This window comes from Bufo bufo, chromosome 1 (genome assembly GCF_905171765.1).
Source record: "Bufo bufo chromosome 1, aBufBuf1.1, whole genome shotgun sequence".
In the NCBI taxonomy this organism is placed as follows: domain Eukaryota; kingdom Metazoa; phylum Chordata; class Amphibia; order Anura; family Bufonidae; genus Bufo; species Bufo bufo.
The window spans coordinates 83,281,774-83,308,048 of NC_053389.1; the positions used below are offsets into that span (position 1 = coordinate 83,281,774).

The following is a 26,275-nucleotide window of genomic DNA, read 5'->3' on the forward strand; positions in this document are numbered from 1 at the left end:
GCCGGCAATAGCGGCGGGGCGGGGCGGTGCGGTCACCGCTTCGGTATTCTAATATAAAATGTATTATTGAATTAAAAGTTATTAAACATGCCCCCCTCACTCCTAATAGTACCGTATATCCTAATTGCTTCTGTATAATGCCGGCAGGCCGGGCGGGCGGCAGCGTAACTCCCTGATGTCACGTGCCTGCGCCGCCTCCTTTATGAATGAAGCAGGCAGCGCAGGCAAGTGACGTCAGTGAATGACGCGCCGGCCCACCTGCCGGCATTATACAGAAGCAATTAGGATATACGGTACTATTAGGAGTGAGGGGGGCATGTTTAATAACTTTTAATTCAATAATACATTTTATATTTGTATACTGGGGGGGGGGGGGGGCGGCGGCGGGGGGGGGGGGGCGTCACACGGAATCTGTGGATGGCACAGTTAAGGGGTGGGGGTCTGTGGATGGCTTTGTTATGGGCTGGGGGGGGGGGTTTTGTGGATGGCACTGTTATGTGGTGGGGGGGGGGCTGTGGATGGCACATATATAACAGTGACATCCACAGATTCCCCCCCCCCCCCCGTAACAGTGTCATCCACAGATTTCCCCCCCCCCCCCCGTAACAGTGTCATCCACAGATTCCCCCCCCCCCCCCCCGTAACAGTGCCATCCACAGATCCCCCCCCCCCCTGTAACACTGCCAGCCACAGATCCCCCCCCCCCCGTAACAGTGTCCGTCATCCACAGATCCCCCCATAAGTGTCCGTCATCCACAGATCCCCCCATAAGTGTCCGTCATCCACAGATCCCCCCCATATAAGTGTCCGTGTGTCCGTCATCCACAGATCCCCCCCCATAAGTGTCCGTCATCCACAGATCCCCCCCCATAAGTGTCCGTCATCCACAGATCCCCCCCCCATAAGTGTCCGTCATCCACAGATCCCCCCCATAAGTGTCCGTCATCCACAGATCCCCCCCATAAGTGTCCGTCATCCACAGATCCCCCCCCCATAAGTGTCCGTCATCCACAGATCCCCCCCCCATAAGTGTCCGTCATCCACAGATCCCCCCCCCATAAGTGTCCGTCATCCACAGATCCCCCCCCATAAGTGTCCGTCATCCACAGATCCCCCCCATAAGTGTCCGTCATCCACAGATCCCCCCCATAAGTGTCCGTCATCCACAGATCCCCCCCATAAGTGTCCGTCATCCACAGACCACCATTAGTTCCAAACCCACCAAAAGCACACCTTTTGGTTAAAAAAATTTTTTTTTCTTATTGTCCTCCCCAAAAACCTAGGTGCATCTTATGGGCCGGTTTCGTCTTATAGGGCGAAAAATACGGTACATATATGGGATTAAGAGTGACAGGAATCCACTTTTAAAGATGTGTCAGAAAGTAATCCAAGTTAAAGGGCATCTGTCAGCAGATCTGTACCTATGGCACTGGCTGACCTGCTGCATGTGCACTTGGCAGCTAAAGGCATCTGGATGGTCCCATGTTCATATGTGCCCGCATCGCTGAGAAAAATGATTTAATATAGACCAGTGAGCCTCTAGGAGCAATGGGGGTGTTGCAGTTACACCTAAAGGCTATGCTCTCTCTGCAACTGCTATGGCCTCTACACTTTGATTGATAAGGCCAGGTAGTGAAAACGTCATCACGACTGGACTTGTCAATCAAAGTGGAGAGGGTGCTGCAGTTGCAGAGAGAGCAGAGCCTTCTGTTGCCTTCAGCTTCCAAGTGCACATGCAACAGGTCAATTTCATAGGTACAAATCGGCCGACAGATGCCCTTTAAACATAATTTTTACGAATTTTTGGTGACTCATAATTTTCCATGTCATATAAAAATTATAAACCCTGCAGTTTTTACTCTATTCACTGAGCCTCATAATACACCAACACTTCCTGTTCTGCAGAGATCATTTCTCAGCAGTCATCTCATTATTATCACAGGCAGGATTACAATGAAATGTATCGCCTAGTTGTGAACCTTGTGAATCCCTGCAAGTGGAACGGTGTATTTTTATTTTTATTTTTTTTATATTTCCCTTTTTGTTGTTGAGATCAGCTCAGTGTCTACAGTTGTGACTATTAAAGATCCCGTAAAATGTACGCCACTCCTAATTGCTAATTACGTTACTTAGTTGGAGTGGGACATTAACCGAAGGAAGGCAGTGAACATTTAAACTTTAGGTTCAGCACTATTTTTCTAATTCCTCGGAGATTGAATTCTCAACGCTGGCTGTTCAATTGTTGTGTTTCCACTATTTGATTGCTAAACGGAAAAGCGAGGGAGCGCCGCAGTGTGGGGGTGCTGAGTGACTGGGGATTGGCACTGAGCTCTCCAGTTTGCTTCTTAAATTGAAAGACTGTGTTAAGCTGGTTGGTTGGCGTTAGTGGTGCTCAATTAAAAACAGGCATTTTACTAGGTTTCCCGGGTGTGCGTGATGAGAATAAGCCATAGTTAGATATACGGTCTGCAACTTGATTGGTTTCTTGCTGTTTATTAGCGTGACTCAAAGATAGAAATAACCCCTTCAGTTTGATTGGTTCCCAGCTGAGTACTCCACCGAGCGCCTTTCAGAGCTGCAATAATGTGGAAACCTAAACTACCAATTAAAACGAACGCTTGTATTCTTTATTTAAAATGGTGAGGTTTACTTAAAGCCTGAGCAACAAGAAAAGGCTGCCCCGTTCAATGCGGCCTGCGCTGCTTCAACGGTTAATGTGTACTGAAACTTTCAAATAAACTTTACTACAACTTGTTCTCAATGTAATAATTTTTTTATATTATACTTTTTAATTTATATTTATTATTTTAAGTTCAGGTGCCTCTAGCGCTTTGGAATCCGTTCGCTGTGTCAGTGGTGTACGGATTCTGTTCAGGCAGCGCACACATCGTCGCCCCTGCCTGTACCAGCCCTGCTCGATAAGGGCTCGTGCACACAACCGCGCCGTGTTCTGTGGTCCGCAAATTGCAGATCCGCAAAACAAGGATGCCGGCCATGTGAGTACTGCAAATTGTGGAACGGACGGCCCATTATAGAAATGTCTATTCTTGTCTGCAAAACATGTTCTATATTTTTATTTTTTAGGGGCCACGCAACGGATGCGGACAGCACACAGGAGTGCTGTCCGCATCTTTTGCTGACCCTTTGAAGTGAATAGGTTCACATCTGCGGCTTGGATGCGAACCCAAACAACGGTCATGTACATGAGCCCTAAAAGATGTGCTGTGGCAGGCTTCAGTGGATCGAGCGCAGGCAGGAGCAGCCATGTGCTAGGCAGAGCTCCTGCCCACGCTCGCTCCGCTCTGCTAAAAGCCTTCACCAATGCGATATGCGAGGCTTTTAGCGGAGAGAATCGAGCGCAGACAGGAGCTCTGCCTAGCACATGGCTGCTCCTGCCTGCGCTCGATCCACTGAAGCCTGCCACAGCACATCTTTTAGGGCTCATGTACATGACCGTTGTTTGGGTTCGCATCCAAGCCGCAGATGTGGACCCATACACATATTTTTATTTTTATTTTTTCTGTGAATTACAAAAATTCATTTAATCACATTTCAAAAAGGTTTAAATAAAATAAAGTTTATTTGAGAGTTTAGGTCACTTTAAAGATGAGTGCAGTAACCTCTTCCTTGCTGAGATCTCACTGATCACTTGATATCTTTTCCTTTGTTGTTTATTATGTGTATTGTAATATAATATCTGTTTTATCAGTCGCTCTTTCACCTGCCCGAATTCCGGAGACTAGTCCACAGCTACAGTATTTCCCAAAGTATGATTGAGAGGTGTCGAAGTCGTAGTGTAAGTATCTTTTAAGAAAATGTAATTTAATAAAAGTCAATTTTATCCCAAGACACCTTTTAAAGGGAATGTATCATCAGGAAATTATTTTAAATTAAACAAAATTACCTAGAAGCATGCAGTTTTCACACTGGCCACTAGGCCTAATAATATTTAGAGACTTTGTTCTGTAACTTTTCAGTAACCATGCCATTATCATCACAGGCAGGATGACCATGAAGGATAACACCTCAGTAATAACCCAGGATCCACGATTCACAATAGGTGATATCACCGCTCCTCCCTCCTGACCTCTGCGCAGGTCACAGAGCATGCCTAGATGCATCTCCCATAGAAGTGGCTGCTCTCAAGGAACATGGAGTCTTGACATATTTTAGGCCTAGTGCCAAGTGCGAAAACTGCAGGATTTTAGGATTTTTTTTTTTAAAACATAGATGGGAACATTACAAAAAAAATCACCAGAAAGTCAGAAAAATATGGTTAAAGGGAACCTGTCACCAGGATTTTGTGCACAGAGCTGGGGACATGGGCTGCTAGATGGCCGCTAGCACATCCACAATACCCAGTCCCCACAGCTCTCTGCACTTTTATTGTGTTAAAAAACCTTTTTGATCAATATGCAAATTACCTGATATGAGTCCTGTGTCCGGAAAGGAGCCCAGCACCGCCCCGGGTCCTCCGAATCTCCTCCTTGCTGGCTGACGTCACAGAGCTGGAGCGCCGAAATCTCGCGATGCGCTAGCGCATGCGTAGTTCGTTCCCTGTGCTGATGCCAGCACAGGGAATTAACATGATGCCGACACTGCGCATGCGCTAGCTCGCGCATCGCGAGATTTCGGCGCTCCAGCTCTGTGACGTCAGCCGGCAAGGAGGAGATTCGGAGGACGCGGGGCGGTGCTGGGCTCCTTTCCGCTGGACTCATCTCTGGACACAGGACACATATCAGGTTCATTTGTATATTGATCAAAAAGGTTTTTTATCACAATAAAAGCGCAGAGAGCTGTGGGGACTGGGTATTGTGGATGTGCTAGCGGCCATCTAGCAGCCCATGTCCCCAGCTCTATGCACAAAATCCTGGTGACAGGTTCCCTTTAATGTAAAAACTTAGGGGGACATTTACTATTCAGAAAGACATCTATATCGGGCATATTTCTGGCACAGATTGTGGTGCAAAGGTTTTTTGCGCCGCAGTCTGCAACTTTTTCCCGCTCACGCCAGGTCTAAAGAAAAGTGGGCGTAGGCGGGGAAGGGGGTGTCCGTCAGGCCTGTCTCATTCATCATTTTCTACGCCTGTTTTAGGCGTAGAAAATAGTCTAAATGTACGAACGGCTCTGATGACACTTTCCCTGTTAATGTTTCCGTGTCGGTGTGAACAGCTGTACGTACATTTGCAGCTGTGCTCTGCCCTGACCTGGCAATTCTCAGTGCAGGGATTAAACGTGAAATGCAAGTCAGGGCCTGCAGGGGGCGATCACCTGCTATTTACTTTCCTCGGCTCCAGTAGGGCAGAGCTACAGAGCCTAAAGGGAGTCTGAGGTAGTCCTACCCCCTCTCTCCTCATTGGTTGGCTGCTCTCTCCCTCGTCCTGCCACGGGACAGAATAGGACATGCTCTATATTTTATGCGGGGCTGCGGATCAGAACTACGGATGCGGACAGCTCACAGTGTGCAAACAGATGCGGACCCATTCGTACGGTTGTGTGAATGAGCCCTTATAGTAAGAGGAATGGACCTAAGGTAACTTTCACACAGTCAGTGTTTGGTCAGTGATTGTGAGCCAAAAGCAGGAGTGGAGCCTGCACATAGATAAGGTATAATGGAAGGATTTGTTCCTGGTCTCTGTTTTTGTTTAATAGAAAATGCCTAATCTTCTCCGCAATTGCAGACAAGAATAGGACATGTTCTATTTTTTGGCGGAAACGGAAGTGCGGATGCGGATCCGCAAATGCGGATGTGGACAGCACATTCCGGCCCCGTTGAAAATGAATGGGCATTGTGTACGCAGTGTCTGGTCGCAGGTGATCATTCCAAGTCTCGTATCATTTCAGGAAAAGAGAAACATTGCTTTTATGCAAGAACTCCAGTATCTCTTTGCCCTGATGGTCGGATCCAACAGAAAATTTGTTGACCCTTCTGCTGCCCTGGAGCTGTTGAAGGATGCCTTCATGTCGGAGGAAGCCCAGCAGGTAAGGAAACGCTCAGCGCTGTTCTTGTGTTACTGAGTGCAGGCTTGAAACTCCTTTTATAGGTCACTGGTAAGAAAACAATACATTCTGCACTACACTATTTTATTTAAAGGGGTAGTCCGCTTTTATACTATCCATGGCCTATCCTCAGGATAGGCCATCAATATCTGATTGGGGTCGTCGGACGCCCCGTATTTCCAGCGCTGGAAGTACACAGCTCTGTACATTAGGTAGTGAACAGAGCTCACTACTGCAGCACTGAATTGCATTTAGGTTTTTATGCCATCCAAAATTGTTATAATGACAAGGCCAATGTTTCGGTCCCACCCAGTCTGGTGGCAGTGTAGGAGATGGATGGCGTCCAGGACCGGGTGGGACCGGAACGTTGGCCTAGTCATTATAACCGTTTTGAATGGAATAAAAACCTAAATGCAATCCTACCCCTCTCTAAGTGCCGTGGTACTTTTTATATTATTATTTTGGCAAACTTCCCTACCACTGAGCACTGGGACATGTGGCGTGCCAACCATTCCTCTTCTGAATACTGATATTGACAGACATAAGGGGGGCCGTACAGGGCCAATAACTCTGTTTAGCAGCTCGCATAAAAGGGTAATCCATATTAACGGGACTCTCTAGGCCACGATAGGGGATGTGCAGAGAGAAATGGTAAAAGATCAGGGTCTTAATATTTACAAACCTGAAATATAATTGGGGACATTCTCTGCGTCTGGAGGAAAGAAGGTTTCTACATAAACATAGAAGAGGATTCTTTACGGTAAGAGCAGTGAGACTATGGAACTCTCTGCCTGAGGAGGTGGTGATGGTGGACTCACTAAATATATCTGGATGTAATAATATTTCAAGTTATTTCTGGAGATTCCTGGATATCCAGGGAGTTATTCTGATTGCAGCGTCTGGAGTCGGGAGATCGTTTCTCTACATAGAGATTGTCCGCTGCCTTATGAAGGTTTTTTTTTCCCTCTGGATTAACATGGCAGGATGATAGGTTGGACTGGCCTTTTTTCAGCTGTGCAAACTTTTACTATGTTTAGATGAGGTCACGCATGTTATTTTAGACAGCACTGAGACATCTGTTCTCTCTTACTTCCCATTATAAAGACTCATTCACGCGTCAGTGTTTTGGTCAGGGATTTCCATCAGTGATTGTGAAACAAAACCAGGTCTGGAGCCTCCACAGACATCAGGTATACGGGAAAGATCTGCACCTGTTTGTTTAGAGCCACACCTGATTTTGGCTCTAAATCACTGATGGAAATCACTGACCAAACACTGATGTGTGAATGAGGCATAAAGCCTCATGCAGACGTCCGTGAGATACCGGCCTGGCATCCTGCTGAGTGCAGGAGCACACGCAATCATTGGTTGTTATGACGCCGTGCACTTAGTGCCGCCGCTGCTGTACAGTAATACACTCGTATAGATCATACCAGTGTTTCTCGCCCATATTCCTTGGGGGACACAGGAAACCATGGGTATAGCTCTGCTCCCTAGGAGGCGTGACACTAAGTGAAAGCTGTAAGCCCCTCCTCCATCAGCTATACCCTTCAGCCTGGAGAAGAGACTGCCAGTTTTTTGCTTAGTGTCCAAGGAGGCAAGACACCCCCTGCTTATGCAGGGTTGTTTTCCTATGATTTTTTATTTTTACGTTATTTGTTGTTTTTAATTCGGTTTTTTTCTACTTACAGGGACAACAGAGGCGCATTAGACCCCTCTGTTTCTCCCGGGGTTGAGTTGCGCCAGTGCCGGTAATTCCGCACTGCCGCCTCCCCCACAGAAGACAAGGTGGACCAGGGCAGCCTCGCTCCCCTGCGTCCCGCCAGCTCAGGGTCGCCCGCACGCCAAGTCCCTCCCCCGGCTTCCTGCCACTGCGGTGCCAGGAGCTGAAGGGGCGACCCCGCTGGACGGATTGAGGGTGAAGACAGCGCATGGTGAGACAGGCTGCTCCAGCCTCCCCTTCCTCCCTCCCACCGCTGCTACAGGCCTCCTGGGCTCCCATGGCCACTGTTACTACATGGCCACTGCTACATCGTGCGCCCACCCCCCCCCCCCCCCCCCCCGATATCGGACCGTTACCGGGCAGGGGAGTTTATCTGGGCAAGTCCTTGGCAGGGACGCTGCCTTCTGCCACATCCAGGCGCGGAGGGGGCCGCTTTCTTGGCGTGAACGGCGCCATTTCAGGCCGGCACTTCATTATCCTTGGGGGTTAAGTTCATTTTGCCGCGCGCGCGCGGCTCTGCTTCAGAGCGGCAGGGAGGGGGCGGAGCTTCCTACATGCGCTCCGCTACTTCCGGGTTCATCGAGTGCGATCCGAAGCCGGTGCTGCTGCCTCTCCTCCACAGCCTCCTCAGTCTGTTCCCCCTTACCGCTGCCGCTTGCATCATCCGGGTCTGGTAGGACTTTTAACCCCCTCCGTGCCACAGTACTGTCGCTTGGGTGTTATCCCCGTTTCTTTCCTTGGGGTCTCCCACTTTAAGTGCAACATCTTTGTTCCACCATGTCAGACCCTTCCGCAGCCGCCAAGCCTTGGTACCATGCCTGTACTGCTTGTAGGGAACCCTTTCCCCGGGGGCAGTCTGATCCGCACTGTACTGCATGTCGGGCTCCACCGCAGCCTCAGTCGCCCGCTGTGTCGCTCCCTGCTGCCTCTGACCCGCCTGACTGGGCTAGATCCCTGTCCCAGGCCGTGGAAAGCCTCACTCATGTCGTGGGCCGCCTAATAGACAGGCCACCTACCCCGCAGGACGCCACTCTTACTGTCGCGCCCTCCGGGTCCACCGCTTCTGCCGCTGCAGCGGGTTCACTCTCCTTTAGTGACCCCTCCCGAGCTAGGCACTCTCAGAAGCGTATTAGAGTAGAGCGAGCCTCCTCCTCGGATGCCTCCCTCTCCCCGCCACGCGTGCGCACCCAGACGAGCCTCTCCTCCCCAAAGGATTCGCTCTCTGAAGGTGAATTGGCGGTTTCAGATTTGGAAATGGACTCGGCCCTGCCGTCCAAGCTAGCCTCAGCGATGGGTCAACTCATCTCTGATATTCGTGACACCTTTAAGGTGCAGGATGATCCCCCTAGCTCGGACGCAGCTAGCGTCTCATTTATCAGACCCAGGCAGGTCTCAAAAGTCTTCCCAATCCACTCTGATTTCTCCTCTGTGGTGTCTAAGGCTTGGGCTCGACCGGACGCCCGTTTTGTCAACCCCAAGAAGCTGGACATTTGCTATCCTTTTCCAGCAGATGTCGTGGCCACATGGTCTTCCCCACCCAAGGTGGACCCCCCTGTGGCCCGGCTGTCGAAGAACACGGCCATCCCTGTTCCCGACGGGTCCTCTCTTCAGTCAGCGGAGGACCGTCGCATGGAGACCCTTTCTAAGGGCATTTTTGCTGCCTCCGGTTCTGCTCTCAGACCGGTTTTTGCCTCTGCTTGGGCAGGGAAAGCAATCTCCGCTTGGGGTGCGCAGCTGGAACAGGAGTTGGACTCGGACGTCCCTATCCAGGACCTGCGTTCCTTGGCCCAGCTTATTGTTCGGGCCGGGAATTTTGTTTGTGAGGCCTCCCTTGATGCGGGAGCCCTTATTGCACGCTCCTCCGCCCTGGCAGTTTCCGTCAGGAGGGAGCTCTGGCTGAAGGTTTGGAAAGCGGACGCTGCCTCCAAACGTTCCTTGGCGGGGCTACCGTTTGCGGGTTCCCGCCTTTTCGGGGTCCGCCTAGACGAACTTATTTCGGAGGCCACGGGTGGTAAAAGCACCCATCTTCCTCAACCCCAAGCCAGGGGCGCCCCCCGCGGACGCCCTGGTGCGTCTCGTTTTCGGTCCTCCCGCAGGGCCTCTGGGGCTCCCACCACAGCTGCCGCTTCGGCTCCTCCCCAGGATAAGCATAGGAAGCCGTTTTTTCGGGCGCAGCCCTCCTGGCGCAAGCCGCAGGCTGCCCGCACACCCGCAGCAAAGCAATCCTCTGCCTGAAGGCGCGCCCCCACCCACCCGGGTGGGGGGCCGGCTCCTCCTTTTCAGGGACGTCTGGTTGGCTCACGTCTCCGACGCCTGGGCCCTCGAAATTGTGTGCTCCGGATACAAAATCGAATTTGCATCCTTCCCTCCAGATCGGTTCTTTCGCTCCCGCCTGCCACGGGACCCGAAACGCGCGGTTGCGTTCTCCGCGGCCGTTCAAGCCTTACTGGACAGGGGGGTGATTACCCCCGTTCCTCTAGAGGAAAGGTTCCAAGGGTTCTACTCGAACCTCTTTGTAGTTCCCAAGAAGGGAGGTTCCATGCGGCCCATTTTGGACCTCAAAAAGCTCAACCGTTTTCTCCTCCTTCGACGGTTTCGGATGGAGTCCCTCCGTTCCGCGGTGGCTTCCCTGGAGCAGGGAGATTTCATGTCTTCCATCGATATACAGGATGCCTACCTCCATGTTCCGGTAGCCCGGTGTCACCATCGCTTCCTCCGGTTCGCCGTGGGGGACCTCCACTTCCAGTTTGTCGCCCTTCCCTTTGGGCTGGCAACAGCCCCCCGGGTGTTCACCAAGGTCCTGGCCCCGGTTTTGGCCTTACTCCGTTCCAGGGGTGTTTTTCTGCTACCGTACTTGGACGATATCCTCATCAAGGCTCCGTCCCTTTCTCAAGCGGTTGCCAGCGTGGATCTCACTCTAGAGACTCTGACGAGGTTCGGTTGGGTCATCAACTTCCCCAAGTCCTCCCTTCCCCCCTCCAGACAACTGGTCTTCCTGGGAATGCTTTTAGACACGGGAGCGGCGGAAGTACGTCTTCCCTCGGAAAAACGTCTGATCCTCCGTGGGGCGGTTCGGGGTCTCCTTCTCCACCGTCGACCGTCCTTCCGCTTCTGCATGCGGGTCTTGGGGCAGATGGTTGCCTGCTTCGAGGCGATCCCGTTTGCGCAGTTTCACTCCCGCCCTCTCCAACGGGCGATCCTCTCCTCCTGGGACAAATCGCCGCAGTCTCTGGATCATCCCTTCCATCTATCGCCTCCGGTGAGGTCATCTCTCCGCTGGTGGTTACAGTCCCCTCTTCTGGGCAGGTCTTTTCTGCCACTCAACTGGTTGGTGGTTACAACCGATGCCAGTCTCTTGGGCTGGGGAGGCGTGTTTCCTCCCCGATCCGTCCAGGGCATTTGGTCTCCATTGGAGTCCAAACTCTCGATCAATGTCCTGGAGCTGAGAGCGGCCCTTTTGTCTCTACGACACTGGACTCATCTGTTGAAGGGTCATCCAGTTCGTGTACAATCGGACAACGCCACGGCTGTGGCGTACATAAACCACCAGGGGGGCACTCGCAGCGCTGCTGCAATGAGGGAGGTCTCCAGCATTCTCCGTTGGGCGGAAGCCCACGTCCCGGCCCTATCGGCAATTTTTATTCCAGGGGTGGACAATTGGGCGGCGGACTTCCTCAGTCGCACCACTGTCGACCCCGGCGAGTGGTCTCTTCACCCGGAGGTATTCGAGGCCATTTGCCTTCGTTGGGGCATACCGGACGTGGACCTCATGGCCTCCAAGTTCAATCACAAGGTCCCCGCCTATCTGTCCAGGGCCAGGGATCCGGGAGCTTGCGGAGCCGACGCCCTCGTTCTTCCTTGGCGAGGCTTCGCGCGTCCATACATATTCCCTCCCATCCCACTCCTGCCCAAGGTCCTTCGGAAGATCGCGGCGGAAGGCGTCTCGGTGATTCTGGTCGCTCCGGACTGGCCCCGCCGGTCTTGGTATGCCGACCTCATGCTGCTCCTGGCAGACGCGCCCTGGCCGCTGCCCGCCAGGGAAGATCTTCTCTCTCAGGGACCGATCTTCCACCCGCGTTTAAGGTCCCTACGTTTGACGGCGTGGTTGTTGAGACCACCGTCCTGACACGTAGGGGTTTTTCTGCGGACGTCGTCCGCACCATGATCCGCGCCCGTAAGCCGTCCTCTTCTAGGATCTATTATAGGACCTGGAGGACCTATTTGGGGTTCTGTGCCGATCTAGGGATTCCTCCGCTCCGCTTTTCTCTCCCCACCGTTTTGTCCTTCCTGCAGAGCGGACTTGCCCAAGGTCTGGGTCTTAGTTCTTTGAAGGGTCAGGTGTCTGCGCTGTCCATTTTGTTTCAGCGCCCACTGGCCCCCCTTGGTCCTGTCAAGACCTTCCTTCAGGGCGTGGCTCACGCGGTTCCCCCGTACCGGCCTCCGGTACCGCCCTGGGACCTGAACCTGGTTCTCTCAGCGCTCCAGGCTTCTCCTTTCGAGCCTCTGCGGACGGTTTCCTTGCGACTTCTGTCCTGCAAGGTTATTTTCCTTGTAGCAGTCACCTCTCTTCGGAGGGTGTCCGAATTGGCTGCACTCTCCTGTCTGGAACCTTTCCTAGTGTTCCACCAGGACAAGGTAGTTCTTCGTCCGGTCCCTTCCTTCCTTCCTAAGGTGGTCTCCGCCTTTCATCTGAACGAGGACATCGTTCTCCCCTCTTTGTGTCCTTCCCCTTCCCACCCTAGGGAGAGGGAACTTCATCGCCTGGACGTTGTCAGGGCGCTCAAGGCTTACCTGGAGGTAACCGGCTCTTTCAGGCGTACTGACTCGCTCTTTGTGGTTCCGGAGGGGTCGCGCAGAGGGTTGGCGGCATCCAAAGTCGCTATCGCCCGTTTTGTCAAGATGGCTGTTACTGAGGCTTATCTCGCCAAGGGCAAGGTTCCGCCCCTCGGTGTTACCGCTCATTCCACTAGAGCGGTCGGGGCTTCCTGGGCTCAGAGAAATCGGGCTTCTACGGAGCAGATTTGCAAGGCGGCCACTTGGTCCTCCTTGCACACCTTCACCAAGTTCTACAGGGTGCATACTCATGCGTCGGCTGACGCTGCTTTAGGCCGTCTGGTGTTGCAGGCGGCAGTTGATTGATGCCTCCGGTGTTGGTCTAGTTTGTTCTGGTCCCTCCCTTCTGGGACTGCTCTGGAACGTCCCATGGTTTCCTGTGTCCCCCAAGGAATATGGGCGAGAAAAGGAGACTTTTGTATTACTTACCAGTAAAGTCTCTTTCTCGCTCTTCCTTGGGGGACACAGCACCCGCCCTTCATTTGGGTTTACAGTTGTGGTTCCGGCTTGGTTGCCCCCGTTGGGGCTTGACGGTTCTTTTTCCGGTTGGTGGTTATCTTTCACTACTTGGACACGCAACTGGCAGTCTCTTCTCCAGGCTGAAGGGTATAGCTGATGGAGGAGGGGCTTACAGCTTTCACTTAGTGTCACGCCTCCTAGGGAGCAGAGCTATACCCATGGTTTCCTGTGTCCCCCAAGGAAGAGCGAGAAAGAGACTTTACTGGTAAGTAATACAAAAGTCTCCTTATTACTGTACAGCAGCGGCAGCACGAGGCGCACAGCGTCATAACAACCAATGACGCCGTGCGCTCCTGCTCTCATCAGGATGCCAGGCCGGCATCTCACGGACGTCTGCATGAGGCTCAACTCTGAGTCGATTGGCGAGACCTGTGATGTTATACACGGTCCTAGTGCTAATCAGTAGATATAAAACTGTTCACAAATCTCAGCATTGTAATAGATGGCACCAAAGTATGTTTTAACATGATATAAACTAACCACGTGTTTCTCATTGTTAGCAAGATGTCAGTGAGTTTTCCCACAAGTTACTGGACTGGCTAGAAGATGCCTTTCAACTGGCTGTTAATGGCGAGTAAGTTATTCCTACTCCATTTGTGGTCTTTGTTTAGCGTGGTCACAATAGGAATTCAAGAGCCTTGGCATGTCGTCTGTTTGAAAAGATGGACGCTCTACTAATAAACTATCATCAGGTTGTGTACACCTTGGATGAGCACACAGAGACCTCTTGTATTGATATCTGATGATGTTTCTACACTTGGCTGTGTTTGGTAGTGCAGCATGCTACCATTCACATGACTAGGATAAAGGAGCCAATGTTCCTCTAACCTCATAGAACCTCTTTAGTTTCACCTTAGAGAGAACCTATCACCGCTCCTGACAGGTCTGTTTTAATAGATTCATGCATTCCCCATGTAATAACAATTCTGGAGCATCTATTCTTATGGCTCTATGTTGTGCCATTCCTTTATTATTTCTATTAGAAGTTATGAATGAATTGCTATTAGCCTTCAGTAAGGGTACAGAGGGGTGTGTACCTACACAGACTCGCTCTATCCAATCAGTGCTGCCATTTTTAGACTGTGTAGGTACACCCCCCCCAACCGGTTACCGCCCCTCTGTACCCTTACTGCAGACTGCTAGCAATTCATTCATAACTTCTAGTGGAAATAATAAAGGAATGGCACAACATAGAGCCATAAGAATAGATGCTCCAGAATTGTTATTACATGGGGGGAATGCATGAAGCTATTAAAACAGACATGTCAGGAGCGGTGGAAGGTCCTCTTTAAGTTTCTTTTATTGATTTGTGTAAAATAGCAATTGCACAACAACATTAGAAAATTACCAATTTGCAAATTACTACCTTTAGCAGTGAACACAATGTAATGATATAGGACAGAGCTTTGAGTGATGACTCCAGATCTTTTATCCACCTCCTAACAATCAGAGAGAAGCAGCAGGAGATGCCAAAATCCATAGAGTTTCTATTGCTTTCTGATATTTTTTTTCCCCTCGTGCAAAGTTTTGTCTGAGAGCCATTTTCAAGCTCTGAAATGAATTGAATTGTTGCACTGGCAAGAATCAGTAACTAACAAAGCTCCTTGGTTTTAAGCATTTCATGGTGGATACTGTAGCTTCCTTCGGTGATTAGGTCACCACAAGATATGCTGATAGATGTGGGTCTCGCCACTAAGTCCTCTTCCCATCTCCAGGTTGGAGGTCTCCAAACCCTCAACCAGCCACGTTCAGAGAGTAAGTGGCAAATTGTCCACACATGTCCATGTCTCTCGTCATTCACTTCTTTGAGACTCAAGAAAACGGTTCATGCACACTTGCTTGGCTGTTTCGGTAATTCTGTATAATTGAATAGAGCGAGCCATAGAGCCAGCTCTTCATTCATTATTGACCTGGATGCGGCAGTTGATGTCCACTTTACCAGGCATGTTGGAGAATTCCTGTTCCAGAAGCAGAATGTTGTCTTGCCTCTGGGATCAAGACCTATCACAGATCTATGGCCTATACTGTGCATATGCCAGAAATGTCTAATACCGATTTGCCTTGTATAAAGTATATGATCGAGAATAATCCGTGAGTATAAGATTTTGTGTGTTCTCCATCATTGTGTACAGGAGTCCCGGAGACAAGAATGAAAACCCAATGGTGCAGCTCTTTTATGGTACATTTCTAAGTGAGAGATATCTGGAAGGTATGTTTTTCTTCATATGTGGTACACTTTCATTTTCTATAATAACTGTGTTGCTGAGACCCCTTCAAGTCCTTGGCTGGTGCCAGATACCTCTAGTGGTGGTTTATCTTCACAACAATAATGCCTGACCCAAACCATACACATTAGTGCTTCTTCACATCTAATCATTTCTCTGAATAACAAAAATTATAGAAATACTGGATTGTCTCATGACGAGCACCAATGGCACCCAACAGAACCTACTGACTATTATGGGGTCCCTTGTGTTTCCATTATGGTGACCATTATTTTGGTCAACATAGAGAATCATGCTGCACTATTTTGTACAGCATTTCTGATGAAGGCTTCTAATGGGGCATCCATCTCAAATGTGAGCACACCATAAGATGGTCCTCTGGTCCCACCAGAATTGGCAGGTACAGCAAACATTCAGCTATTATGTATTGCCAGCTTTGAGATTAGACCTTGTTAGAGAACCCAGATGAATTAAAAAAATAAGGATATTAGAATTGGTTTTCATCCATTTTACCTGGTTTTACTGGTCCTAAGCCTACAGTACGCCCAACAGACGCGTGATTTATCTGTGACATTTGTATCATAACAGATAAAACGTTCTCCAATGTTGAAACCTTTGGGCAATATCCTCTTCAAGTAAATGGGTTCAGCAACTTAAATGAATGCCTGGAAGGAGCTATGTCAGAGGGAGAGATTGAGCACACTCAGAACGGCAAAACCATGCAGTACAGACAAGAGGTAGGTACGGTTATGTTGTGCCTTCGTGGTTTGTGTTTATTATTTAGTAATAGGATTATCCACATCCATGTTTTCTCCTGCTGATATATTTCATGGCATGAACATCAGGTGACCACACTCAGCAGTAATAGACACCAAGCAGCCATAACATTGAAGTATTTATGAGATCCTCTGACCAACCCTTCCCCATAACCCCAAAACTTTGATCCTTGTGAGGTGAGACGTCAATGGATCGGACTTGGTCTTCTAGCACATCCCAAAGATCCTCAATTGGATTAAGATGTGGAAAATTTCAACACTTTGAACTCTTTGCCATGTTCCTCAAACCATTCCTGAATAATACACTCATTGACAAAAAAAAATAACGCACCCAGATAGAAATGTCAGATTGCTGCAAAACTTGGTATGCATCCAGGTGAATGTCGATACCCAAGGTTTCCCAGCAGAACGTTGTCATCACACGTCCTCTGCCAGCTTGTCTTCTTCCTATAGTGCATCCTGGTGCTATCTTTACCCTAGGTAAGCCAGGCGCACACACCCAGCCATCCACATGATATTAAAGGAGACAGGGTAATTGGAGCAGGCCACCTTCTTCCATTTTCCCATGGTCCGCTTCTAATTACATGCCCACTGTAGATGCTTTGGTGATGACATGGGTCAGCAGGGACACTTTGACTAGTCTGGGCTATTCAGTCCCTGTACAGCAAGCTGCAATGCACTGTGTGATCTCACACCTTTCTATCGTAGTCGGCTTAGGCAGGGTACCAGCTCTTTCTCATCAAAAACTCAACCAGACAGAATCCTACTCCATACTGAAGAGGGGGAAAAAACCCTCAAAACAGCTATTTTCCCATGTCCTGTCCCAAACCTTGTTAAAAAGTCTGACTTTGACTCAAAACATGACATAACATATCATAGTCAGCAGTAACCTTTTCAAAACTTTGTGGTAATAACTTTGCAGCACTTTCACATATCCAAGAGATTCTGAGATGGGTTTTTTGTCACACATTAAGGGACCGGTCCAGATCTCATCATTACTGTTTGGCTGCTTCTCCGAATTTCACAAAGAAATTCGCTTTGTGCCGAATTACCTCATTACGAAGTGCATTTCTTTGTACATAGTGGGCGCAACGATAAGGAACGGCGTTTGCACTGGCCCCTGTCATTGAACCCCTCTAATGCCGCATTCATCACTGATCACGGCATCTGAGAATAGTGAGGGCTTTCAGGGGTTAAACCGGTAAAAAAAGAAAAAAGTCACCTTATCCATTTGAGCGTGAAGACGCCCCCGAGGCCATCTTGATTGAAGACACTGTGCTGACACCGGCCTCTTTGTGCTCTAATGGATGGGTGGGTGGGTAAAATATGAAACAAATATATTGGGATGTCACGTGACCATGGGCGTGACCCCTATTGTGCCACATTATTAGGCCTCCTGCACACGACCGTTGTTTTTTGCGGTCCGCAAAAACGGGTCCCGTTTTTCCGTGATCCGTGACCGTTTTTTCGTCCGTGGGTCTTCCTTGATTTTTGGAGGATCCACGGACATGAAAAAAAAGTCGTTTTGGTGTCCGCCTGGCCGTGCGGAGCCAAACGGATCCGTCCTGAATTACAATGCAAGTCAATAGGGACGGATCCGTTTGACGTTGACACAATATGGTGCCATTTCAAACGGATCCGTCCCCCATTGACTTTCAATGTAAAGTCTGGAGTCCCTTTTATACCATTGGATCTGAGTTTTCTCCAATCCGATGGTATATTTTAACTTGAAGCGTCCCCATCACCATGGGAACGCCTCTGTTAGAATATACTGTCGGATATGAGTTAGATCGTGAAACCTCATTTCCGACAGTAACGTGCCACCAACGAATAATTACAATAGAGGGGGGGGGGGGCCGCACTGGCCATCAATGATATTTAAACTGGGGAGGGGGGGGGGGGGGGTCTGCCCCCTGCTGCCTGGCAGCCCTGATCTCTTACAGGGGGATATGATAGTACAATTAACCCTTTCAGGTGCCGCACCTGAAGGGGTTAATTGTGCTGATCACGGCCCCCTGTAAGAGATCGGGTGCTGCCAGGCAGCAGGGGGCAGTCTTGTACACAGTTTGTAGTGTATTCTAACTAGAAGCGTCCCCATCACCATGGGAACGCTTCTGTGTTAGAATATACTGTCGGTTCTGAGTTTTCACGAAGTGAAAACTCAGCTTTGAAAAAGCTTTATGCAGACGGATCTTCGGATCCGTCTGTATAAAAACTAACCTACGGCCACGGATCACGGACACGGATGCCAATCTTGTGTGCATCCGTGTTCTTTCACGGACCCATTGACTTGAATGGGTCCGTGAACCGTTGGCCGTGAAAAAAATAGGACAGGTCATATTTTTTTCACGGCCATGAAACACGGATCACGGATGCGGCTACAAAACGGTGCATTTTCCGTTTTTTCCACGGACCCATTGAAAGTCAATGGGTCCGCGAAAAAAATGGAAAACGGCACAACGGCCACGGGTGCACACAACGGTCGTGTGCAGGAGGCCTTATAGAACATGTTATATTACAATTTTTTTTACATTTTATTTTTTATTTTCATGTAAAATAGAACAGAACACGAGGCACAGATGATAGCCACATGTGATTATTTGCTTTAATGTGACGTAACCACTTGACCGGTTTGTGTCTCCTCCTCTTTGCAGCGCTGGTTTACTAAACTTCCCCCGGTGTTGACCTTTGAACTGTCGCGGTTTGAATATAATCAATCCTTGGGGCAGCCAGAAAAGATTCACAATAAGCTTGAATTACCGGAGATTATTTATATGGACAGGTACGTGCTTACCGCTGGATACTGTGGTCCTACATCTCCAGAAATGCAGGTGATACTGAAAGGGCTGTTGATAGAGAGGCATCAGAATTGTAAAAACAGTCTCGCTTAGTTGTACGTAGCACATAGAATGTACACATTGGGGGGCGTTTATTACGTCTCTAACACAGTTTTTTTGCGCAGATTAGCAAAACTTGTTGCACGTGCTGGTTTACAACACACTTTGCAACTGTTTGGCTTTCTCTGATACCCTCGCCACTTTTATAAAAGGTTGACAAGGTGTGAGTGGGAGGAGGCCGTGGCCCAAATCCTTTAACAACGCCAGAAGACTGATGGAGATTATACCAGAAATCTACTCCAGCCAGGAGGATTTGGGTTCTAGCGAGCAGAGATCCGAATATGCAAGAAATATATTAACAATCAAAAAGCCCAATTAGGCTAGTTACCACTCTTGTCCCAGGCACTAAAACATACCTTTTTAATTAATTAATTGGTTTAAGATTAATAGGAAAAAGTGAGAAAACTGAAAGATTTAAACTATCTGAAACCCTGTAGGTGCTATATTTCCATGGTATAACCACAGGAGTGCAGGCGGGGGTGCCCTACCCCGTGCGGCCTTTCCTTGGAACCACTTGCTCTACTAGCTGATGTCTTTTCAGTACCCCACTGTATTCAAACAGCCGGTTGTGAAGGGTTTCTATGAGGCGATCACTGTCCTCACTGAGTACATATGACCTTGAGTACTGTATTGCAACTGGCACACTACTACTAGCACTGTCTATAGAGTTCAGAGTCTAAAACCTAACAACTGCCCCCCAACATGTTTCGCCAGCTAATCTGGCTTCATCAGGGGTATCGGGCAGACTTGAATGCTGGACGCTGAAGCAAAGTTTATAAAGGCTCCCACCCCCTTGTGTGCAGAGGGGAGAGCCAATACCACCAAAGAATGAACGCAACTGAACGGAGTTACCTATAAAAATTAACGAAATAGCAGTGGCGGTCCCCATCGTCATCCACAAAAGGGAGTGTTCTAGTGATCAGCTGCGCACAAAATATCGGCGCCTGGACTTACCCTCTACGAGCGCCGCTTGAATTCAGTGCGCCTGCGTGTGAACTTAGAGACTGGAGACGAGGTCAGGGCCTACACTTAGCCTCCATCATCTGCTTCTCTTCAAAGTGTAGGTGCAGCCGTATTTCGGCCCTGCGCTCGTCTCCAGTCTCTAAGTTCACACGCAGGCGCACTGAATTCAAGCGGTGCTTGTAGAGGGTAAGTCCAGGCGCCGATATTTTGTCCGCAGCTGATCACTAGAACACTCCCTTATGTGGATGACGATGGGGACCGTCACTGCTATTTTTGTGTCAGAGAAAACGGATCTGTCACCATTGAATTACATTGCGTTTCATGACTGATCCATCTTGTTCCACATCCCAGGACGCACTCAAAAACTCCGGGAACGGAATGCATTCTGGTGCACTCCGTTCCCTTCAGTTCAGTTTTGTCCCCATTGACAATGAATGGGGACAGAACTGAAGCGTTTTCCTCCTGCTATTGAGATCCTATGAGCCTAAGATTGACGTGTGAAACACTTAGTGAATGACCCCCATTATGTTAATGTAGGGGGAACCTGGCTGACCATCTAATGTGTATGGGGTATTCTGCCTTTCCCCTGAAGGCAGATTCAAGGGAGAAGTAGTATTGGATTTTGGTATATAAGGGTTCTCTAAGCACAACTTCTCCTCTTTGTGTTCACACTGGTGAGGTTTGGAGATTGAGCCCCAATTTTTTTTATTTTAGGTTTCTTTACAGAAATAAAGAGCTTATTAGGAAGAAGCGGGAGCAGATCAAGAGACTGAATAAAGACATTGACGTTCTCCATCAGAAGCTGGAAAGGTAAACTAAGGTCAATAACTATTTCATGGACTAAACTTTGTGAAAGTGTACAATAGATCGGAATATGGGTTTTTCCTGTAAAAGAAGGATTTCCTCACAGGAATATGTCATACGTTGCCTTTGCTGGTTACTATGTGGTTAAACCTTTGGGCCATGGCCAACTCCCCTGCAGAAATGTCCATATCTGTGGGTATGTTAGTTGGTAGGTTCAAAACCAACCTGTCCTATAGCCATTTCCATGAATAGCAAAGTTATCCTTATAGGTATGAGATGTTGGCTGACGTCACACATACTCAAAATGCTACATAGTGATGATGATTAATGTTTAAGTACATGTTTAGTTTATTTATATATATTATTCAAAACCAATTTTACTAACATATCTGCATGTCCAACCCCTTTTATTATCTATTCAAATTCATAACTAACAAACCAATGAAACGGATGTAAAAGTTATGTTTATTAATATACTAGCAGCGGGTATATTTAATCTATTTCATTTTATGTTTCCGTGTGTCGTAAAAAGATAACGACAGTTACCCCCATAACAGTGACCTCTACAGTACCTGCCCCTTTAACATTGACCTCCACAGTGACCGTCCCTTTTGCATTGACCACCCCTTTAACAGAGACCTCCACAGTGACCGCCCCTTTCACAGTGACCGCCCCTTTCACAGTGACCGCCCCTTTCACAGTGACCGCCCCTTTCACAGTGACCGCCCCTTTCACAGTGACCGCCCCTTTCACCAGTAAAGAAAAATGGCTAAGTTGTTATGGAAACCTGGATTAAAACTGTGTTTATGGCACTTGGGATTTGAAGAGAAAGACTTGCAGGCTTGTATTGGCTAATGTGGGTCATTTTTTGGGAATATCTCTGGAACGGTACATCCTAGAGAGCGGAGACCAGATCTAAAACCTTCCCGGACACCTGATGTACCTGTGTGCCAAATTTGGTGAAGATTGGTCCAGTCGTTTGGTCGCGCATTAAGAACGTCTAGACAGACAGACAGAAACAAATTTTTATATATATGAGATATTTTTCACATGAATGAAAATAACTTTAACTTTAAAATGCATCAAAAACCAATAAAAATTACTGTTGGGAAAAAAAAATAAGAAGGCAATCAATGTGAAGAGAAGTGACAACACTCTTTTTAAAGGGGCGGTCACTTTTAAAGGGGCGGTCACTGTGGAGGTCTCTGTTAAAGGGGTGGTCAATGCAAAAGGGACGGTCACTGTGGAGGTCAATGTTAAAGGGGCAGGTACTGTAGAGGTCACTGTTATGGGGGTAACTGTCGTTATCTTTTATCTATTCGGTTCCATGAATAGAAGTCTTTATCGGCTCCAAAACAGGTAAAAACACGGGATTAAAGACACGCGTAATGTCGCCACTGGCCGTTTCGTGTACACAGGTGCTTTCTAAAGGCCTCGAAAAATTGTCTGTGTATGGGAAATGGCCGTTGGCTGCTTTTATGTGTGTCTGTAATCCTGCGTTTGTACCTGTTTTGGACTCGATAAAGACCGCCGTTGAGAATCCAAAACTCGGACATGGCTGTGTGAATAACACCTACGACTGATGTATGGATCTCCAGCCTTACTATATATCCCCCGTGCGTTTGATTTCTCGGTTGTGTAATATCAAGCTTCTAGGCTTGTTTTCACTTACTATTACACAGCAACCACAAAAATGAACAGTAAAGGTTTAGAACTTGTATTCATCATTTTACGGTGGGAGCGGAGTTTATTGAAAACTGTTATCCTCTTCATCATCCAGTAGATGACTTTAGCCATGCCCAGGTCCAGCCAGTAATTTTCATTGTATCATTGATCTGATCAGGTACCTAAAGTACGGTTCTGGTGCCAACCGATGTCCCCTTCCTGACATGCTTCAGTATGTGCTGGAGTTTGCGAACACAAAGTGTGCAGCAGGAAGCCATGCTGTGGATGTGACAGATATTTCGGTGCTTTCAGCAGATGACTCCGGTTCCTCCAGTACGCAACCACAGGAAAATGGGTAATTTCATTTATGGTAAAATGCAAACCTATAAAATAGATGTTCTAGCTAACCTTGTAAATGAAGTGCTGCACAGCCAAAAGCAATTTGCTGGATGTTATTTGATGCGGATTACAAAGCCTTATCTTTGTTTGTTCTCTATTTTTGTTTTATGTGTTTTTTTTTTCTTGTGTTACTTTAATAGGCCAAGATAGTAGTTACATTCTCTGAAATGCTTCTCCAGTAGTAAAACCTGCCCTGCTCGTGTATGACAGTGGGATAGGCGCATCCATGTTTTTTCACTGCATTAACTTTCACAGATATATTGTATTACCTTTTAATCTGGAAATCACTGAGTAAAATACCTACTCTAAAATATACCATATTATACATATATAAGACGCATCAGCCCATAAGACGCACCTAGGTTTTAGAGAAGGACAATAAGAAAAAATAAAATTCATTAGACCTCAGGTCAGACCCCCAATGTTAATAAGACCTCAGATCAGATCCCCAATCAGACCTCAGCTCAGACCCCAATGTGAATGTGTGAATGACCCCCAATCAGACCTCAGATAAGAGCCCCATATGCCTCTCATCAGCCCCCATGCCTCTCATCAACCCCCATTGCCTCTTTTGATCAGCCCCCAAGCCTCAGATTACATAAAATAAAAAAAACACTTACCTCTCCTGCTCCGGACACCGCCGCTCCTCACCGCCAGCGTGATCTTCTTCCTCCTGCTGTCGGCTGTGCTGTGACCAGACGCACACAGCATGAGGTCACAGATATCTGACCCCATGCAATTTGATATCTGACCCCATGCATCTGCTGGGGATTTTCGATCTCCTGACTTGTACTATGTAGCTAATTAGATTCTTTAAAGTGGAGCAACCTGATCATTTTGGTTCTGTTTTGTCCAGTTTTGTAGCTAATGGATGCAATGAACTTTTGGAGGGTGATGAACCAACACTTTCTAGCCAGTCCTTAGAAAGCTTCTCCTCAACACCTTCTCTGCAAAGCCACTTAATGGTTTCTGACGCTCCATCTCCCCGAACTGTTACTCAGGAAGAACTCCGCTCTGTGGAGGCCTGTTTGCTGAGGTGGAGAGCCGAGGTGGAGCAGGACATTCAAGGTGAGTTGGGGTTTCCTTTAGCCATTTAGGGTCTACTCACACTGCATCTGAGATGTATGTTTACCATATGCACCAGGAAAGCGCTTGGCACATACCTTTCACCGACACACAGCAGACTGCACCATTGTATATAGATTTCCAATAAAAAAGCAAAAAGAGATATATCTATATTTATTTATTAATTTTTTACTAAGGCATTTATGGGCCTCTTTCACACGAGCATGGTGGATTAGGTCCGGGTGCGTTCTGTGAAACTCGTACCATTTTTCAAGCAAATTCAGTCAGTTTTGTCTGCAATTGCATTCAGTTGTTCAGTTTTTTCCGCGCAGGTGCAATGCGTTTTGATGCGTTTTTCACGCACGTGATAAAAAAACTGAAGGTTTACAAATAACATCTCCTAGCAACCATCACCTGCTTGCGGATGCAATGTGTTATTCACACAGTCCCAATCATTTGTATGGGGCCAGGGCTGCGTGAAAAATGCAGAATATAGAACATGCTGCGATTTTTCACGCAACGCAGAACCGAGGCATGAAAAACCGCTCATGTACACAGCCCCATTGGAATGAATGGGTCAGGATTCAGTGCTATGCGTTCACGTATTGCATTGCATTGCACCTGCGTGGAAAAACTCGCTCGTGTGAAAGGGGCCTAACAAATCCGTTAAATGCATGTCCCCCAGATTTTATTTTGGGAAATCCTGCCGACTGAAATCTATCTACTAGGGAAAGTTCACCCAGCCAAATGTTCTGACATGATGTCGGGCTGTTGAATTTCAGTGCCTAGTCCTTTTGTCCTTAGATTCTTCGACCATCGGACTACTCCCTCCCCTCACCGACAACACAGCCAAACAGAGCAGCTTGTGTATGAGGGAGTCGGGAGGCATAGCTGTTGGCTGAGTGGGTGTTCGGCCCACAGTTTTTCAGGGTGTAGGGGCTAGGGATCGACCGATATTGATTTTTTTAGGGCCGATACCGATAATCTGTGAACTTTCAGGCCGATAGCCAATAATTTATACTGATATTCTGTGAATTTTCATTTTTTGAAAAGGAAAAAAAAAAAAATTCCTACACAGATCTGCTGAAAATGAATGTTTATTGTTAACGTGTAGGTTTTTTTTGTTGTAAATCTTTATTTTTCATTTTATAATTAATATTTTTTTGTTTTTTACTAAAAACTTAACCCCCTTAGGGACTAGAACCCTTGTCCTATTCACCCTGATAGATCTCTATTAGGGTGAATAGGACCTCACACTCTCCCTGCTGCTCTGTGCTTTGTGCACACAGCAGCATGGAGCTTATCATGGCAGCCAGGGCTTCAATAGTGTCCTGGCTGCCATGGTAACCGATCAGAGCCCCAGGATTACACTGCTGGGGCTCCAATCGGAACTGCCACTGAGGAGGAGGGGAGAGGGGACCCTGTGGCCACTGCCACCAATGATTAATACTGGGGGGCTTGGGTGGGGGGGCGCAGTGCGCCACCAATGATTATTAGTGGGTTTGCGGGGGAAGGGGGCGCACTGGACCACCAATGATCAATACTGGGGGTGGGGGGGGGGGGGGGGGGGGGCGCACTGCGCCACCAATTAAGACACCTCTCTCATTAATTCATATACAGGAGGTGGGTGCTGGCTGCAGAATCGCATGGCCGGCTCCCGACCTCTGAGTGGTAGCTGCGATCCGCGGCACCTGAGGGGTTAACTACCGCAGATCGCAGCTACCGCTCAGAGGTCGGGAGCCGGCTATGTGATTCTGCAGCCAGCTCCCGCCTCCTGTATATTCTGCAGCCAGCTCCTGCCTCCTGTATATGAATTAATGAGAGAGGTTTCTTAATTGGTGGCGCAGTGGCCACAGCCCCTCTTCTCCTCCCTCCCCCCTGTGCCGCTTCCACCAATGAGAGGAGGGAGACACTGCTTCCTTCTCCCCTGTGCTGCTGAGGGAACACGGAGAGCGCTGTCAGCAGCGCGATCCGTATTCCTGATTCGTTATCGGTATATCAGCAAAATAGATGCCGATAACGCTAAAAATCCTGAATATCGGCCGATAATATCGGTAAAACCGATAATCGGTCGATCCCTAGTAGGGGCACCTTTTGGAGAGGAGGTTTTACTGCTATTTTCTGCTGGAAAATTATTTTTCCATATTTTGGAAGTCATGGAAATGATGATGAGTAGAAAATGGAGATCTATTGACGGCCTTGAAGCAGGACACACACAGTCCCCTCTTATTTGCCCCTGCATATGAGTGCAATTCATTTTTAGAATTTTCTTTTCTTATTGCTGAGTTTGTAATTCATAATCACTGTGGGGTTTTTTCTAACACAAAGCCGCCAGCACAGCTGCAGTGTAAAGCATGACACTCTGAAGAGACCCGGGGTGGTCTTTTGTAGTCCTAAATATACAGT

The 26,275-nt window shown here is 48.3% G+C and overlaps 1 protein-coding gene across 5 annotated transcripts in view; it reads left to right on the top strand.

Annotated features, from left to right (window-relative positions):
• The window catches only part of USP28 (ubiquitin specific peptidase 28), a 100,206-nt gene that overhangs the window by 23,848 nt on the left and 50,083 nt on the right, over positions 1-26,275 (top strand). For all 5 annotated transcript variants that reach the window (XM_040426799.1, XM_040426806.1, XM_040426815.1 and 2 more), the window contains 9 exons: positions 3,710-3,796; positions 5,845-5,982; positions 13,576-13,649; positions 15,208-15,284; positions 15,889-16,037; positions 18,731-18,858; positions 20,651-20,746; positions 22,584-22,760; positions 23,661-23,872. In XM_040426799.1, the coding sequence (XP_040282733.1) occupies positions 3,710-3,796; positions 5,845-5,982; positions 13,576-13,649; positions 15,208-15,284; positions 15,889-16,037; positions 18,731-18,858; positions 20,651-20,746; positions 22,584-22,760; positions 23,661-23,872 (1,138 nt within the window). The remainder of the gene's footprint in view (positions 1-3,709; positions 3,797-5,844; positions 5,983-13,575; positions 13,650-15,207; positions 15,285-15,888; positions 16,038-18,730; positions 18,859-20,650; positions 20,747-22,583; positions 22,761-23,660; positions 23,873-26,275) is intronic.